Source organism: Dicentrarchus labrax, unplaced genomic scaffold (assembly GCF_905237075.1).
Source record: "Dicentrarchus labrax unplaced genomic scaffold, dlabrax2021, whole genome shotgun sequence".
NCBI lineage: Eukaryota > Metazoa > Chordata > Actinopteri > Moronidae > Dicentrarchus > Dicentrarchus labrax.
The window spans coordinates 19,547,099-19,566,523 of record NW_026136701.1 but is presented as its reverse complement, the minus strand read 5'-3'; the positions used below and the strand labels follow the sequence as shown (position 1 = coordinate 19,566,523).

Sequence of the window (19,425 nt, the reverse complement as noted above, 5' to 3'; positions counted from 1 at the left end):
TGTTAGTGTGGATGGATGAGGGAGGGAGGGAGGGAGGGAGGGAAAGTGTCAGGCTAAGAAAGACACACACTCAACTATCACTTCATAATTTTGTTAAAAGCATATACAGTAGTGTATCCTACAGGCTATTGTGATTCCTTTGTCTCTTTTTCTATCCATCAAGATATAATAAGTAAATTAGTGTCCAGTTTTTCCCTTCAAACCAAGACAGAAATTACAAACCACTGCTTAGGAAATGTCAAATTTAATTAGGAGTACTATTTTTTTAACAGATTTTCCTCTAACCAAGATGTGACCGGCTAATGTTTAGCATCAGTATTTTTCTTATAGAAAGATTATCCAAAAAGAATATTTTTCCAACAAAGAGGACCTCCTTGTTGATCAGAGAAACCAGAGGAAAAAATCATCCTCAAGGACCATAGCAGCATCAAATTTACAGATTAAAAACTGTGGGCTCCAGAAGGTTTGGATCTTAAATCTTGACAGGGGAGATAGTCAGCCAAACAGCAAAGGCGAGAAAGGGATGTAAGTCTCGTCTATTAATCAGGGCATGTCTGTCACAGGTGCAAGCACAGCCTTTTTTTCCCCTCAGAGGTAATTACAGTGGTTGTGTGGCTTGGCGCCAGCAGGGCCCCCAGGCCCAGCTAGTCTGTAACACCACCCAGGTAGCTGTCAACCCATTGGCCCCGACACCAACTTTTCCGCCAGCCTCACCACACCAGTGGAGAGATAGAAATCAAACCAACCGTAACCTTTTAAAAGTCGACTAGTCTGGAATGGAGAACAAAGGCTCTAGCCATGTTTTCACTCCGTCTTTGTTACTGCTGCAAGAATGAGGAGACGAGACCTGGGGCTGTGCTATCACTGGGCTGCTTGATTGGGTTTAAAACATGAGGGACTCAAGACAAGTGGCCTTTGACATGCCTCTCTCCCTTTCCTGTTGTTATATGTTTTTTTCTTATTCTAAGACACCAGAGGGGGGATTTAGGGGCTTACAACGTCGGCTCACAAACCTGTAAACATAACAAGCTTTGGAAGCAAACAGGTCATTTGACAACTGTTAAATTTTACAGTGGTGATGTGTAGCAGCAGGCTATAAAAAATCAGTTTGATTCCAAACTTCCAGCGTGAAATAAAAATGATGCTTGAGCTATGAATAAAAAAATAAAATATTGTTACAATTCTTAATGCAATTCAGGGCCTTCTAAGAATTCCAATCATCTGTAGGCTTGAAATGTCAATGAAGTTGCCACTACTTTAGGGTGACATATGAAAAAGATAACAATGGGAGAAGGAATTGTGCTATTATTCTCTATCAACACCTTTCTAACACCCGCCAACTTACAGTTACATTAAATGAGTTTGTTATGTCGTGGTGTTCTGTGTCTGTGAATGTGTTACTGTTTTTTTTTTTTTTTCCCGTTCACCGTCGCTTCCTGATCCAATTCCTGTCTGCAGGTACACAAACACGCTGCCAGCATCACCGTCAACACCCTTGTCTTGACATTTTTGCGCCACCAGAGAATAATGTCCTCATATTTCTTTGTGGGAGAGGGGGGAGGGGGAGGGTGAGGCTGAATTTGGGGGGGGGTTGTTTTTCCCATCCTGTCTGTGTATCTATTTATGTCCTTCCACTTCTCATCCATTAAGAGTGTGCGTGTGTTTGTAGGTGTGCAGGTGCATGCACGCCTTGTTTGCTGTGGGTCGCTTTTGGTGACCCTCCTCTAAAGGAGGACTCCATCAACGTGGGCAGAATCACAAGCGTCCTGTGATTGTGCATGAGCGCTCATTTGTCAAGTGCTTATCCCACAACGGAGGAGGGATGTCAGCTTCTGTCTGCGGGCACTCCTTCATATATCCATGTGACATGTCAATATGTCATAGAGGATAAAGTGCTGTAGCTGGGCTTTTCTTTTACCAAAATATCTTCATGCTCTTCACTGTGTGTGTGTTTGTCTGTGTGTGCGGAAGAGAAACTTACAAAATGATAAATTCGAGTCAATTTTATGAAGAAAAAGATGGGTTACAAGAGCAAAAACTAGTGTTCTTTACATCAGCAAGTACTCTGGAAGGGTCAAAAAGTAATTTAAAGGAAGACAAAAATGCTTTAATGCATAGGTAGAGTGAGGGATAGAAATTTCCATACCTGGTACTCACCTTGATGGTAAATTTTACTTATTTGATTATCTGTTATTATCTATATGGGTCAAATATCCCATAGTGATTTTAAAGTGTAATGTGAAACTAAATGATTTAATTTGTTAAATACAATTCTAAATAATAAAGATGCCAACGAATAATACTAAATACTAAATTTGTGAAAGTGAGTTTCCCTCCCGGACACTGTATGTATGCATTACTTTGCCATGTCACTAACCTCCACTATGTCTACAGAAACACTGTCCTGTTTCACTGTGTTGTTTTCCTCTCCACTTTGTATCTTTTCATTCCATTGCTCACCCCCATCAAATCACTACATCCTCAAACAGACCAGCGTGGAGGTTTGTCAGTTTCACTTTTAATCCCCTTCCATTAATTTGGTACTGATTTTAAGAGAGGTCAACCATCCTTTCCAACCCCTCCCATGAAGACACCGATATCCCTTCCCTGACAGACAAAAATATTTAGTATTTAGTTCTCCCTAATCCAACATAGTGTAATTGTGTCGCTTTGTCTACTTGTTTGCATGAATCCTTGAATAGTTCTTGCATGCCTTCCATCGCAACTCCCCTAAACTGTGTTTCGATTAGCCTTGCCAAAACACACAAGGAGTCCCCGTGCAGTTTGCTTAAGTCATTATTAGATCTCTGTTGTATTATTTAGCCGTGGATTCCTCCCAACCGCACCCACATTGTCACAGTCAACCACATCCACCAAACACTATAGCTCCTTTCACCCTCAGACTTTCCATCCGCCTCTGTAGGCCCATCAGAGGTGTGTGATGGATTACTCCGGTATTCAGGTAGCAACCGGATTTGTTAGGTATTTAGGCAGCAACACCCGTGCTCTCCCACTGAGGGACAAGGGTATCAGAACTGACAAAGCCGTTCTCAGGGGATTATGTCTGTTTTGCCGCCATGGGCTTGCACTACCCAGAGACTGAAGGATGTGATAGACACATGTTAGCCTAATGAGCAGCCGCCCCCCGCCCCTTCATCTGATGTCTCAGCAGGAGGACCTAGAGGAAAGAAAAAAAAGTTCATCTTATTAGAAATAATCCCATCGATACTGAATGTACTGTATACCAGCTGATCAATAATACATGTAAGGAAATAGTTCATATCAGGAGATTTGGTCCTTGGTCCACACTTTTACAGATGAAGATGAATGATGACATTGACATTGCCCAAGCAAGAGCTAATGTTTTGGAAATTATCTCTTTACTGCGAAACACTGCCGTGCAAAGAGCTGACCTATAGAATATTTAAGAATGAGCTGGCAGTGTGCTGACAGGGGGATGATCAGCCATCATGGTAGCCCAGCGGTGCTGCCAGGAAGCCTTGGAGCCCGCTGACTCTGTGCCAGTTTGCTCAGATATTGATTGACTGAACAGGTTCTGCTATCCTTGGGCACTTTGTCAAGGCAGTTAAATTTATAGGTATCCAGCAAGCAGGCAGGCAGAGTGGAGACAGGGCTTATTTTGTGGTTTTGATAGAGTCCCGGAGCCCGTCTCTCCAAGCCGCTCTCAACAGGAGAGAGGCTTCGGGGGAATCGATAACAATTACCTGCCCTCTAGTCATTTTGTTCCACAGCACCTCTCCAAACTTAACCGCACGACATGAATTATTCACAACATTAAGTGTTCAATATACACAGGCCCCATTGACTGACTGCTCTTAGCACTGTTTAGTCTATGGAATCATGAAAGAATAACAGATACTTTGAGCTTAATGGTTTTACTTTAGGGCCGCTTCTCTCAGGTTTCTCTTTTTCACAAGTATATGTTGTGAAAGATAGCTGCACTTGGAGAACATAACAGTTGTGTGAGAAGACACAGGTGGCCACCAACATAAGTGAAATACTAATTCTTCTTTTCTTGAAATACTCAAAGGGAAGTCTGTCGTGCATTAGTCATACTGGAAATCAGATGTTCAGTCATTTATATGAGAAAATTAGACCAAGTCCAAGTCCCTCCTTTATCTTCTTCTCTCAGGCTTGTGATCCCATCCCATATCTTTCCCCAGCTCCCGTGCATGCTTTGCTTGAGAATGTCGTCCCTGTCCTGTTCCCAGGCTACTCGGCCTGTCCAGTCTTTGCATTTAAAAATCAACCAAATGCCTGTGAACCTTAGAAAGCAGATGTCACGGCTGATGTTAATCTTTCTTGACTGTTAATGTGTGTCACTTCTCTCCTGCATGAGACCGTTTTTATAATGTCATAGCTTTCTAAAAGTTGTACCATCTTGTTCATTCAGTCATTTTGTAAACTTTGCATCACTATTCATGTTTAACAGTCAAAATCAAACTCTGTCCTAAACCTTTGCTGACCTTTTTTTCGTTCCCTGTATTGAATTGATTTTGCTTTTTCACATACCAGCTGAAAAAGTGAGTTCTTATAAAAGAACTGCAAAGTTTTGTTTTATCTGGGATATTGTGTGAAAAGTGCACAAGTCAGTGTGCTTTGTGGCTCAAACCTGGGATATTAATATTCTTATGAGATATTGAGCCAAATAGTTTAAGCTCACATGATTGTATTGATTAAAAAAACAGCAGATGGTCTATATGCCATACCTCAATTATTTTTGGGAAAATGGAGATGAGTGTGAACCAGGTCCCCCTTATTATAGTGCGGTCCAGAAAACCAGCCTTTTCCTGACTGAAATCTCAAAAGGTGCTATTGTGTTTTTTTTTCCATTTCACCACATAATGAGGGGAATAACAAGCATGGCTATATAGTAACAACGTTCTGGTTCAAATTAGATCTGGGAGGGAGGGGTGAAGGGTGGGGGAAAGGGAAGGTGGAGGGAGGCTCACATTTGAAAATCCATTTTCATGGAGACCGGTGCAAAAGAGCAATTACAGTCAAGGGCTTTTTTTCCAGAGAGACACAGAGATGTTGTAGTGCATTAGGGGAAACAAGCAGTATAAATTCTGCAGGGATAGTTTTATGCCGTAGTTGTTTGAATACATACAACCAGCACTAGTGGGATAGCAGTAGTGTGTCCTCACTAGGGAGCTTAATTTTTTGGCTTGGCCTTACTTTCTTCATAATCAAGGTTAAAGAAGTCAGAGCTTCTCCTTTATACATTCAGCACATACTATGGTAATGTTCAGCCTATCATAAATATAACAGCTCTGACACTGATGGATGTTCACATAGCACTGTCAAGTTAGGTTTTCTTTACCATGACAAGCGGATAACTTTGTTGTGGTTGCCAAAAAGTTGCCAGAAAAAGATCTAAAGTGTGTAAATATGGCAGGCATTTCTTGTGTATCTTTATTTAGATAGAAAACAAGTCATATGTAAATGCTGGCTGCCTGTTTATTCTGGGCCAGCTTTTCAGTATTGCATCGAGCCTCTGCATCGGTGTTTGCCTTGTCCCTGGCGACGTCAACGGGCCCTTCTTGTCTCCATGGGAACCCCTTTTTAATGTCAGCCTATCTGCATATCAGAACTGCACAAAGAGAGGGAGAAAGAGAGAGAGAGAGAGAGAGAGAGAGAGAGAGAGACAGGCTGAGCAGAAGGAGCCAGAGAGAGGGAGCGGGAGGAGAAATCAAACAATGCCATCTCCGCAGGGTCTCTCAATGATGCAACTCTCGCTACCATTTGACACTTTGACAAAAGAGGGCCAGACATAGTCTCCAGCAAAACTGGGCTATTTTTTTTATTATTTCCCCTTTTGTAGGCAAGAGCATAAAACACCCCCTCAAAGTTTTCTTGTGAATTTCCAGAGCCATTTTGTGACAGTCCTATTATTCCCATTGTGCTCGCCTGCACATTCGGACAAAAGCGATCAGCCCTCCATTCTATTAGTTTTCCCGGGTTACCTTTTAGCCTTGCCGTGTTGTATAGGCCAAGACCATTCAAAAATCATCATATCATTCACCTTACATATCCTACCTATTCACTATTTTCTTCTGCTTATCTTCATCAACTTAGTGCGAAGAGTCCCACCCAGATTCTCCATTCCACCCACCAACCAAGAGGTGATGCCAGGTGGCAGTGTCAACCTGACATGTGTGGCAGTGGGTTCGCCGATGCCCTACGTAAAGTGGATGATGGGCCAGGTGGATCTGACCAAGGAAGAAGAGATGCCAATGGGACGCAACGTGCTGGAGGTCACTAACATCCGTGAGTCAGCCAACTACACCTGCGTGGCCATCTCCTCTCTGGGCATGATAGAGGCTACTGCTCAGGTCACTGTCAAAGGTGAGAGGCTTGCTGTTCTATCTATGAATGAGGATGTTGCTATAATGATGCTGTTAATTTGAGTCACCCACAGATTTCACATATTTCAAATGGCCTTTTCTACGTAACCGCTGATGGCTTGCTGCCCCTGTGCTATGTGGTTTTTGTTAACTGAGGTGTAAAAATTAAGGCTTTCACTGTTTGCAGTCTTTTTGTCAATGAACATCGATGTCGGGGCTCGTACGTGTTTCTTTCTGCATGTTTGTTGAGTCCTTTTTTCTGCATCAAAGCGTTTGTGTGTATGTGACTATGCGAGTGTGTTGTCTACCCATTGCAGTCTCTCTTATCAGTTGTCGTCGGATTGTATTGATCCCACTTTCCACTCAGCTGATCGATACACAGAATGTCACAGTCATTTAGAAGCACCACGGCACTACAGACCCCCTTCTTCAAAGAAGCCATAATGGAGACCCTCTGTTTTGTTTGTATTTGTTATACACTCACAACGGGAAGCGCTCTTGCAATTTTCTTGTATTGTCAGTAATGACCAGGCTGTTAGAAAACTCAAAATTGGGATTTCAGTCTAACTCTTCTATTCATTTGGGCATATTGGCTGCTGACAGCACTATAAGGATTAGCTTATGAAACAATCATTTCAGTGCTATGAGTTACAGAATGGAAACATGACCAGTCCTGTCTTTTCTCCACAAGAGCTGATTTTAGCTGTATTGTGCGTACATTTTAAGAATCGTTATATTGAATGTGTCAGACATCCAATTTTTCACAAATTACCTACACAACCTAAAAGTTCAGTCTTAATATCAAAGCTAATATGTTGCTTCTCCCTCCATAGCCTTGCCAAAGCCCCCCACCTCCCTCATTGTGACTGAGACCACAGCCACCAGTGTGACTCTCACCTGGGCGTCTGGAAACCCAGAACCTGTCTCGTACTACATGATCCAGTACAAAGCCAAGTCCTCAGACAATGGCTTCCAGGAAGTAGAAGGTGTGGCAACCACCCGTTACAGCATTGGTGGACTTAGCCCCTACTCTGAATATGAGTTTCGTGTCATGGCTGTCAACAACATTGGCCGTGGGCCACCCAGCGACCCTGTGGAGACGCGCACCGGTGAACAGGCACCCTCCTCGCCACCTCTGCACGTCCAAGCTCGCATGCTGAGTGCCAGCACAATGCTGGTCCAGTGGGAACCGCCCGAGGAACCCAACGGGCAAATCAGGGGCTACCGGGTCTACTACAGCTCGGACCTGACGGCTCCGCTTAGCGCCTGGCAGAAACACAACACTGATGACAGCAGTCTGACTACCATCTCAGGCCTGACTCCTGATATCACCTACAGCCTCAGGGTGCTGGGCTTCACCTCTGTCGGTGACGGGCCACCTTCTGACATCCTGCAAGTCAAAACCCAGCAGGGAGGTGAGCAGCCAACCACCGTGTGTGGCTCTGTGTGTTAATTATGTGTTTATGTTCATGTGCACATGTGAAGTTTGTGCCAATGTGTTCATATGTTTACATATAGTGTTAAACATCTTAGGCCCGGCATGTGCATAGTTATAGAAAGATCCTGTATTTTATTTGGCAAAATGTGTGTGTTGTCTGTACCTACAACATGTGTGAAAGGGCTCATATTTGTGCATTAGTTTGACTTTGCCATGCAAATTCCTTTCCATACAGTCTGTTTTGGGGAGGTGGTTATTGTCCCTGACACTATGAAGAACATTTGGCTTTAGAAATATGCTCCTTTTATTCTTAAGCTTCTGCCCTCTTGCCCCTCTGTACCCAGTCCCTGCCCAGCCGTCCAGCTTTGAGGCTGAAGCTGAGCTGGACAGCCGCATCATGCTGACATGGCTGTGGCCCGTACAGGACCCCATCACTAAGTATGAGTTGCAGTACTGGGAGGCTGGCTCAGACAACAAGGTTAGAATAACAACATGAAGTTATAACTATTTTATGACCTGGTTTTCTATCTATCTTTCTGTCATGCTATCTATCTATCTATCCATCCATCTAGCCTTCCAGCCATCCATTAACACTTTTCTCATATTCTGCTGTGAGATTGCAGACGAATGAATCTTGCTCTTTATGATGCAATTTCTCTGAATGGGAATCTGCGGCTGAAGCAATGTTATTGTAGTAATGCAGTGTACTCCCCAGCTGATGAGAAAGATTTACTGTAGTAACAGACAGCATCGTTGTTCTGTCTCTCAGTGTTGTGCCCCTTGGTTCAACTCTGCTGGACCACTGCACCAGTTGTAAACTGGAGGACAATTTGTTTTTGTAACAAATGGCTCTCGATTTTGGATGTATTCTCTACTTTGTATGCATGCAGGAAGGGGAGACAGCTGTGTAGGCTTTATGATTTCAGTTGAAGATGAATTCCTCCATGCCAAAACAATACAACAAATACTACCCCTATAGCTCAACACATAAAAACACTATCTTTGATTTTAATTCAGTGGCTTCTTTCTGTCTAACCCTTCAGATACATGTCACCTTCAACCCAGCGGGCTCCTATGGTGTGGAGGGTCTAAAGCCTGACACGTTGTACCATTTCTCCCTGGCAGCCCGTTCTGAGATGGGTTTAGGCGTCTACACCCAGCCCATCGAGGCCCGCACTGCCCAATCCAGTAAGTCCATTATTTTTCTCCCTCGCGTTCTTTTTCTCATCTGTCTATCTCCTTGTTGTCCACTAACCAGTGATTTTGTGGAGTAACAGTCACGCACAGCCGGCTGAAGCAGGTTTAAGTTTAGGCAGGCCAAAGTTGTGCTTTATAGAGCTTAAATCAGACAGCGTTGACAAATTGAATGTCAAGTCAATTTCAGCACAACATAAAATGCTGACAGTGCAGACATCCCGGTCAGCCTCTCGCTTCCACCACCTCCCCTCTGTCACCAACACTAACCCTCCTGTCCATCTATCTGAGGGCAGGCCCTGTGTTCAGTGTCAAAGGTACGTTTAATGTGTCCTTTTCCCACATTTGTGAGCTGTGCTGTTATTTTGCCTCATATCATTATGTGCTTTTACAGTGCCAGCACTCAAAATGTCACTCTGCCAGCTGACTGCTAATTATTTTGCTGTGGTGGTACCATGCTTGTACCTTACCCCAGAGACTTGCGCCTTGCACATACTTTGTACAAAACTACTATTTGATTAAAATCAAAAGGGTTCCATGAATAATTATACCTTTCTAATTTGTACCGTAGTTGTATATATGATCGAAAGAAACGTTTAACTGGGAGAAATTGAGGCGACCCCCCCCCCCCAGAGAGAGAAGATGTTGTAATTGTTGGTAAATGCAATTGTACAAAGGTGTTACAGAGTGGAGCTTTTTCCCTCACAAAAGATCTTTGAGTATAGACAACAGCTTGCAGAGAGCACACAAACCTGACAACAGACTAGTTTAATTTGGCTTGCCATTAAGTTATTCATTGAATTAACATTGATTAGTAACAGCTGATTTGTGCACACATATGCTGCAAAATACTGCGCTGTAGAGCCTGGCTGTCGATCAGCGCTGCAACACTATCTGACTGAGACAAAACAGAGTGGAGTACAGTAAATGAAGGATCAGATTTTGATTGGATTTATTTTAGAGGATACTAATCCTTTTAAAATAATATATTTTATATAAACCCTTTTACTTATCAATGGTCACTTCAAACCCCAAGCCAGTAGTTTAAAAAAAAAAAAAGTAACATACCAAAATGATATTGGTACATTTCAAATAGACAACTTTTCAAACACTTCAAAGCAAAGAAAAGAAAACAATATCTCTCCAAATAAAAATTTCTGCCAGTTACAGGTTCGCTGTGGCTCTGTGGACAGTAGTTATAGATATCTCTTTTTGAAAACTTTCATCATTAGGACAGACAAAATCATTGAATTGCCTACAACTCTGAAAACCACAGAGTTATATAACTGTCAATTGAGATCACAAGTGGTGATGAACGCAGAATTTAGAGAACCAAATTTAGATTTCATGCGGCGGGAGGATGGTGTGCATGAAATAAGCAGCAGCCTTGGGACGGTTCTGAGGTAAATAGGCAGTGTGACATTTTCTAGTGCTGCATTTAAATGTTTAGTATCATTTTTTTTAAGATTCAGAGCAATGGACATAACTGAGCGGTTTTCATGTTTGGTTACTGTTTATATATGATTGAAGGACTGCAACTCTGCTACTCAGCTAAAGACTTGACACTTTGAAATCCATAGTTCAAGGTGCAATTCATCATCAGATCAGGTTATTTCTAACGTCAAAAATCAGAACGCAGGATGCAAACCACATATTTTCCAGTAACACATGAGGAAACACAAGTATTATATATACTATATTTAAATTATGATCGTTTGAGAAACACCCAAAATCCAATTTCTTCCATCTGTAAGTCTTCAATAATGTGTGTGAATATACCTAATGTGTATATATGATGTATCAGGCTTTAGAACTAGAGAGAAGAAGAAGTAGGTAGCGCTACTTTATCTTCTTCATCTATAATTTTATCTCTATTTTAAGCCCACGGTCTTTCTTGCTCATTTTTTCCTCCGAGGCGTATGTATTTCCTGTGGTGTTGTCCTCTCCTCATCCAATTTGACTTTGATCTAGCAGATTTTTCATCTCAATATCACAATCTATTCTGCAAATCATCAGTATTGTTTTGATTCAGTCTGTCACCTTTTTGTAATACACATGGTGTTGTCAGGTCTTTGTAGTTTTCTGTCCACTCTCTTGTGGATCAGGGACCACCTGATGACAGTCAATTCTCTTCTGTTAAGCCCTGATATTTTAAAAAAGGTGGCATTCTGGCATTAGTATATTGGATTCAAATTTGAGCTAATTGTTCATTGCTCTGCTTATTAAAAAATAAATTTCATGGGCATGCTTTGTAAGAACACCTTGGTTCAAATTTTCTTTTTCTCAGTTCATTTTATTCTCTTTTAAAGAGGCCTTTTTTGTAGAGTTGAATTTGTGATTGAGTTAGATGCATGTAATGTATGAATGCTGTTGTGTTTGTTTTCAGTGTTGTTCATGTTCCTTTTGAAATAGTTTATTGGTTTTCTGTTTTTTCTCTGGACTTGAGAGTTTACACAAATTTTATACGACAGTTGATGTAAATAATATAATATTGCCTATTGCAGTAATCTTATTACTCCAGACAGGAGATGTAGCTACAGCAGAGATTACCAACTCTGTATGTATAGGCGGTTTCCTACACATACTGGGACATGCCAGAAGAGTTTGTGATTATAAAACATTGCAGGGTGAGGAGGACAGAATATAACTGAATCTGGCATGGCGATATTATGCCCATACATCAAGTAAAAAAAAAACCCAGTTTGATCATGCTGGGCCAGTAGTTTTAATACCAAAACCATATTGCTACAACATTTTTCCATTCAATCAAATACAAAAGGTTAATGACAGAGCAGCATGTTGATGTAGTAAATCTGTAACATTGAGGAATTTGTCTCATCTGATAATTAGGACAATATAATTTTCCATTGCGGTGGCTACAAACCAGATGTTGACAATTTCTGGGATTTTCGTAACTGTTACTGATTATGAAATGATAGCTTTATGTATGACAGTTCAGTGTATCTCAGCTGCAGCACCAAGCAGGGTCTGACAACATTGTTATGAAGGCCAGGGCTTCTGCATCAATGTGCGAACACCAGTCAACACTGTCGAGCACTTGTTCACACTCTCGCACATCTATGGCCAGTTTATTGCTCTCTCTGCATACTGCTACAGGCAGCAGAGAGGGCAGTTAGGGACAAATTATGTCTTTATAAAAACATTGCCTTGTAAAATTTTGGCACATTTTATTTTCCATTCAGCCCTCCCGGTAGTTTCATGGCCTCTCGCAAAAATCTAGTGCCAAAGACAGCTTCAAAACTAGCCTGGTAATGTGTTTTTGCAGCCAATCTCTCAGTCCGGAGGTAGCATCCTGTTTAGTGTGGAAGCTTTTTGTATTCAGTATAAAAAAAAAAATGAAATGTTATATTCAAACTGGCAATATAATCTTATTAAATTTATCACCTAGTAATAGTGCAAATATCTTAGCAGCTCAGAAAGCTACACAAAATAGACTTTCACTACAAGGTACAGTTAATTTCTAAAACATGTAATGTGTTGGCTAGACCTTGTACTTCAGATATTATCAATATCTAAAAGAACTTTGTCCACCATACCTATATACTATATTATACCCAGCTTTATTTATTTAGGTACAATAGAGAAGCATAAACATTAAGATCATACATAAACATAAAAGTTTCGCTGAAAAGACTAATGTAGTGGCATTAGTCTTGTCACTCAGGTTTATTTTCCAAGTTGAATTTGTAATGCTTGCTTCTATGAAAAAATACATACATACGCAGTGCAATAAAAAACACTAACATCTGCTCAATAGGGAAATGTGTAAGATGAACAGGGAAATTATACAGTTTATGTCTTCATATGAAGTTTAATCTGCATATACATACTGTAGGTAAATTCTGAATATTTCATTTTAATTATCATATTGACTAGTGTACAAAAAGCTTCCAGTTTTTCCTTAAGTTTGCTTGTGTTTTTGTTTATTTTTTGTTTGCTTGATCCGTGCCCCCCTCCGTGTGGTTTTGCTCCCCTCCCCCTACAGCCCCATCTGCCCCCCCTCAGGAGGTACATCTGGTCAGCCTGAGCTCCACCAGCCTCAAGGTGAGTTGGGTGGCACCGCCCGCCGCTAGCCGCCACGGCGCCATTGTGCGCTACACAGTCAGCTACCAGGCGCTGGCTGGAGAGGACACAGAGCGGCATGAGGTGACAGGCATCGGCGAAGACGCCACTAGCTATGTGCTAGTTGGCCTGGAGAAGTGGACTGAGTATCAGGTGTGGGTGAGGGCGCACACTGACGTGGGCCCAGGCCCTGAGAGTTCCCCAGTGAGGATGAAAACCAAAGAGGATGGTAGGTTAACACCTCCCCTTAAGCAGAGTGCTCTCAGACTCTTCACATCTGTGTTGCTTGGGGCTGCCTGTAACTATTTTTCTTCACTCTCTTCAACTTCTTCTGCACATTTCTCTGTGTCCTGTTGATCAATTTTGAGTTAATGAGGCGATGCTGGTAGCGCGGGGGGGGTTCACCTTCTCTTTTTTCCTCTTTCCTGCTTGCTCTTTATAACTTTAACACTTTATATCTATGGCAGGTGAGGGCTCATCACCCCCAGGGCCTCAGCTCTGCACCACTTTCCTCTGCTTTCACAGTTTGAATGCCTTCTTGTTTTCTTTCTTCGGTTCTGAGGAATAGAAGTGGAGCAGCACTCCCCCTCTCCGTTCTACCGCTCTTGCCTCTTTTACTCACTCGTTCCTCGTTTTGTTTGCAGTCTGATACAGAGCGGCTGCCCCTAAGAGAGACTCATCTATAATTAATGTGTTTGAAGTTTGCTGCAACACAGCTAATTTCATACCGGAATTAAGGACATTACACACACAGCTAGACCACATGCTGCCCCGCATAGGGTGTTTTGGGGACACAGTAGACACACAAGGTCTAAACTGAGTAGAGATGATTTTGATTCATGGCCAAATCTAGTATCACTTCCTTCTACAGAGCACCCAAGTCTATAAAAAACCCAGGAGTCATTATTTTGATAGTTTTTGGCTCCTCATCACAAAACACAGTGAACTGAGGAAAGTCACTAAGTCAGCATATTTTGACTCTTTCCTCCCTCCCTCTCTCTTTCTTACTGTCTGTCTCTCTCTTTCTTTCTTACTCTGCTTTCCCTCCCTCTCTCCCCCTTTTTTTCCTGGTTTCTAGTGCCAGGAGCACCCCCCAGGAAGCTGGAGGTTGAGGCCATAAACTCCACAGCAATCAGGGTCACCTGGAAGCCTCCCCTGCAGGGGAAGCAGCACGGCCAAATCCGTGGCTACCAAGTCATCTTCTCTCGGCTTGAAAACGGCGAACCGCGAGGCCAGCCTAACATCATGGACGTTGCTTTGCCAGAGGCGCAGGTACTGGATGATGTCTTACTCTTGTCCAGTCTTCTTCTGTCTCTTTTCACTGTCTATAGCTGTCTTATGTTCATTTCCCATTATTTTCATTCTCCACCGCTCCTCTATTTCCTTCAATTCTCTGAGTTCACGCTTCATTTCCCACATACTGGGTGACACACATGAAATTTTCTTTCTGTCGACTGCAGTATCCCCCTCCCCTCTATTTTTTTCATCACTCTCCACATGTGACATTCGACTCTAAATTGGTACCCTGCTCCCATAGCTTTGGATTAGCTGTCGTAACAAGATCCATTCTAATTCTACAGTAATAGCTATTAAATATTTTATATGTGTTACATCAGGATGGGGCTTAGTGGAATCAATGCACCTCTCTTTGCGGTTTTAGCAGTAATACATATGCACTGCCTTGTTACCATGTTTATAAATTAGAGGTTTTTTCCTGACGCCGCCCTTTACACATTAATGCAAGCTGCTTCGAATCGCCCAAAGCTGTGTGACACCGTGAGATGGATGAGAGATTGTAATCCTTAAGAGGGATTCAGAGATTCATGAATATCTTAAAACCAAAAATCCCACTCTCACTTTCTCCCTCTCTTTGGGAAAGAAGAGACCAGCTTAAGAGCCTCTTTCTGATTGTTAGCCTTAAGTAACATTTGCGCAAACACGCATTCGCTCACACCCTCGATGGCCTCACACAGAAACATCTCATTTGAACAAGTAAGCGCTCCCTGGCCTCAGGAAAACCACAAAAAATATCTCAACAGCCGTGCCTGTGTCTCTGAGCAGCGTTTGCTGATAAATGCTTTGCAGCAGCATTCAGGGAGACCAACAGGTTGCTGGTTCAGTTCCCAGGAAGCACACACTGCTGTGCCCTTGAGTAGAGCTATTAACCCTCGTTTGCTTTGGCAAATACCCCGCTGTCTTAAGTATTATCAGTTTAGAGGAGGAAGCGCTGTCAAAGTCACCTTAAAAATTACGTGTCAGATGTGCTACATCCCAAGTGACGCTAAGGAGACAGTCGAGGATCCCAGTTGTGTAACAGGGCCTTCCTTGATAAATACATAATGAGCTACCCAAGTGACCCATCTCACAGGGGACAATTTCTAAGCTTAAAATTTACATTAAGTTAATTTTGGCCAGAAAGAGATGAGAGTAGTATAAAAACTTTGTGAAGCAAAAATGTTGGACAGCAGTAGTTTTTGGAAGCTGCTGCAGACAGTTAATTGTTATCTGACTTTGTACTAGAATGCTTGACAGCCAGGACAGCATCGTCTGGTCTGGAAGAAGAGAAAAACATGGTGGCTGCCTGTCTTTCTGGAAGTGTTTTCCTTATGTCGACATGTTTAGCGTGACTTTGTTTTGTGTTATGAAAACTGAACTGAACATGACCCTGCTTGTTGTGCAAACAGCACTCCCTGCCATGTCTCATTTGTGCCAGGTTCACACAATAAACACAAAGACACACTGTAATTTGGCGCTCAGCATAGCTCTCATGTTCCAGTTTGGTGTCCAGGACACCTCTCGAACTCACCGTCCCCTCCCTGGCAGAAACCTGAATTTCACCTCCCTCCTCCTATGTTTTTCCTTTTATCCCTCCCTCCTACTCCCTTCCCTTTCTCTCATGCCCTCCTTTTACGCCCTTCTTGCCTGAAAAGCCAGTTGAGTAATTACCAGAGGCTTGCGTGCAGGTTGGTTACCCTTGATTGAGTCATCTCAACAGATTGTTTTCTATGAGACAACGCTGAGTAGCCAACCTGCAAGGACCTGCCCGGACGTCATTAAAGACCACACAGTCAGCCAATGCTCTCTTGTCTACGTTCGCCCAACTGGTTTTTAGAACAATCCCTCCTTTTCACACATCTTTCCATTCACATACACCTACAACAAGTGGAAAAAATAGTGGAAACAGATAACATGAGCAAACATGCTCACTGCTAAGATCAACCTTGTAGTAGGCGTTCCAGCTGGCTGAGAAGAGTTCATGACTCATCCTAGACTCATGCAAATCCCTCAAACGCACACCTGTAATTGATGATAAATAAAAGGAAAAAAACAATTTTCTTCTATCCTGGCACATCCCATAGTGTTTCTCTCAAGAATTTGCCTAATGTGTTGTGAAATCAGTTCCATATCCACCCTTTCACCTGCATTGGATGCACAGTAAGCCTGCCAGGAGGAAAATAAAAATCCAGATTTTCCAGGGCTCTCACAACACAGCACAACCTCACCTTAGACTTCAATCACAAATCTAAGCCGACTGATTGGATTGCAGATTCTGTCAAAATCGCTACCACCTCTCCCCTTGTCTTTATCTCTTTGTTTCTGGCTCCTTCTCTCCTCCTCACCCTCTCTCAGGGTTAGCTGAAACGCTGGGAGGAGTGCTAGGAAAGCTTGCCTGTGCGTGGGCGGGTTAAGCGCCTCTTTTTCTTTTCAAGCAGGAGCCCACACAGCGCCCTCATTTCCCAGCTAAATTTAAACCAAAGGCCATGTTAGCAGTATGATGTTATCGACCCCTTTCCAACCATATTTCTGTTGGGAAAGTGGCCTGAACCTGAGTGGGCAACTCCGCACCACATAGCCTACTTCATCACTATGCACTCACAGCAACCTCTAGGCTCATGCTTTTCATATTCCCCGTCTATAAGAGTCGCCAGAAAATGGCGTGATTGAGTTTGAAGCCATTAACCACTGTCTGCACTTCTATATATTTTCTGCACAAGTTTGCCTTCCTGCACAAGTTTGCCTTTATTCAGCACTACTTTTCCAGGTTCATTTTGTTTGACCACTCATGCGTTTTTCTGGTGTGTGTGTGTGCGCGTTTGTGTGTGGGGGCGAGCGAGGCGATGCTTCACTGCCTCTACGGCCTTCGCTGCCTCAGATTGGAGTTGAATGTGAATCGGAAAAAAAAGAGAAAAGAAGCACCTCAGCCCGTTTCACTCCATCAATCATGACAGCTCCTTCTCTTCCACATCACTCGTTCCCCCCTCGTTCCCATTTTTATAGCCACACATCTCAGCCCATGTCATCACATTTGCATTCACCCGCCTGCAAATTATACCGCTCCGTTTCCACAAACGACGCTTATCAGCAATGATGTGTTTTCAGCTTGCGTTGGCATTCGAAATATAAATGAGGGATAATTTATAATTCTCCCATGGATTTAAGCAGAAAGCAAAAGCAGTTGCGATAGTTAAGGGATTAAGCCCAAGATGAGATAGGAACTCTTGCGAACCTTAATGTGTTCGGTGCTCTGTTGACATACTGAGTGGAGTCGACGGTAAACAAATTAAGCAATTAGGCACGTCACAAACTGTTATTCATGGAGTTAAGTAGCAGCTGTTCTTAAATGGTACTATTTAGTGCCCCGCTATGTCGGGGGAGCATGAGGCGGCAGTTTTTAATGCGCCGTGTCGACCAGTCGCGACTGGGACCATACAGAGGCCTTGCTCATGCTTCAGTTAGCTGGTTGGTGGTAAAGACTCATCCACGGGGAGGAGGGCGGAGAAGTTGGGTCTTTTGTCTTTTCATATGCCAACAGTCAATGGGGGATGATGAACACCGTCTCTCCAGTGCACAGTGAATCAGCAGAGTGTGAAACTTTCTCTCTTTGTTTGTGGCAGTCCGGCGTTGCTAGAAGGGAAGGTTAGCCAAGCAGGGAGGCAGGCACCACTGATGAATTTTGTCTTTAAAGTTACACTGTGTAACATTTAGGAGGATTTATTGGGAAAAAATGGAATGTAATATTTATAAATGTTTTCATTATCATATAATCACCTGAAAATAAGAATCTTTGTGTTTTCTTTATCTTAGAATGAGATTTTTTTCATATTCAAAGGCATCTATAAGAAAAAAGCTGATAAACTGATGCAGTTGTTGTTTAGGACCTCCCAAGGTCCTTATTAAACCTTTCAGCTGCAAGTAAACCTAGCTAATATTCCATAGAAAAATTCACAAATTTAGCATTTGGAAAGATGTGACTTTGGTGGTATTAACAACATCAGTCAGTCATTTTCAAAAATAATCATAGCATTCAAAAGTATATCCATGTTCTGATAACAGCTGCATAATTGTGCACTTATGGTAATAATGACAAACAGCTGGTAAGCCTAGTTGTTAAATGTGCTGGTAAATGTTTTGATATTGGACTGACAACCCTTACTGTTGTCTGCTCTGCACTTGCTATTGAGCTATCATTAATGTCACAGACTGAAAGAATTCATTGCTGTTGAATTTTTCAATAAGCAAAAAACAATTAAATTCCATTCACCTCCACTGTATTGTTATTGGGGCGTACAATGGAAATCTGAAATTGCGATTTCTCAAATCCTAACACATAAATTCCAAACTATCATGGATTGATACCAGTAGAGGTGAGAGGGAGAATATATAATATATTTTGGGGGCTTTTTGCCTTTATTTGATAGAGACAGCTGAAGTAAGATAGGAGAGGGGAGAGGGAGGGGATGACATGCTGCAAAGCGCCACAGGTTGAAGCTGAACAGTCCACTGCATTACGGCCTCAGCTGTGTGACATGGGAAAATATAATACTTTTTGTAATCTGAGTGAACCGAACCTTTAACTAATAGAACTCTCTATGGTTCCTTCAACTCCTTTCCTAATCCCTACAGGTCCCAGCGTCACTGCTTGCCGGTATCCTCCATCTCTCCCAGTGTTCACCTAATGTTCAAATGTAATCACTTGCCACCGCCACCCTCATCCACCTTTCTTCCTCAGCCTCCCTTTCTTCCGTGTTCCCCATTTTGTCCCACATCAGTGTCACCAGTGTCATCTCTCCTGCCCCTTGTCAGCCAGGTCACACATCAGTGAACTCCTCTGCAGTGACTGAACTGTGGAGCTAGTTGCTGGTAAACACCAGCAGTTGCGTTCTGCATCGATGGGGTTTGATGTCACAGGGCTAGCATAGCAGCACTGGTAATAGGATTTCACGCTCGGCACCGACAGAGCCCCGCGGCACGAAATGGGCTTTCACTTCCCTCGGGAATCACTTGGCCAAGCACAGCGAGCAAGGAGAACATTTTGAAAACATATTGAAATATAATGAATAA

General features: G+C 42.6%; 1 protein-coding gene across 14 annotated transcripts in view; it reads left to right on the top strand.

Annotated features, from left to right (window-relative positions):
• Positions 1 to 19,425, top strand: part of LOC127379237 (receptor-type tyrosine-protein phosphatase F) — a 158,814-nt gene that overhangs the window by 92,198 nt on the left and 47,191 nt on the right. For 8 of the 14 annotated variants that reach the window (XM_051428734.1, XM_051375196.1, XM_051429081.1 and 5 more), the window contains 6 exons: positions 6,100 to 6,369; positions 7,202 to 7,783; positions 8,151 to 8,284; positions 8,850 to 8,994; positions 13,007 to 13,312; positions 14,162 to 14,355. In XM_051428734.1, coding sequence (XP_051284694.1) covers positions 6,100 to 6,369; positions 7,202 to 7,783; positions 8,151 to 8,284; positions 8,850 to 8,994; positions 13,007 to 13,312; positions 14,162 to 14,355 — 1,631 coding nt within the window. The remainder of the gene's footprint in view (positions 1 to 6,099; positions 6,370 to 7,201; positions 7,784 to 8,150; positions 8,285 to 8,849; positions 8,995 to 13,006; positions 13,313 to 14,161; positions 14,356 to 19,425) is intronic. The other 6 variants (XM_051375275.1, XM_051429422.1, XM_051429246.1 and 3 more) reach the window with 1 other exon arrangement.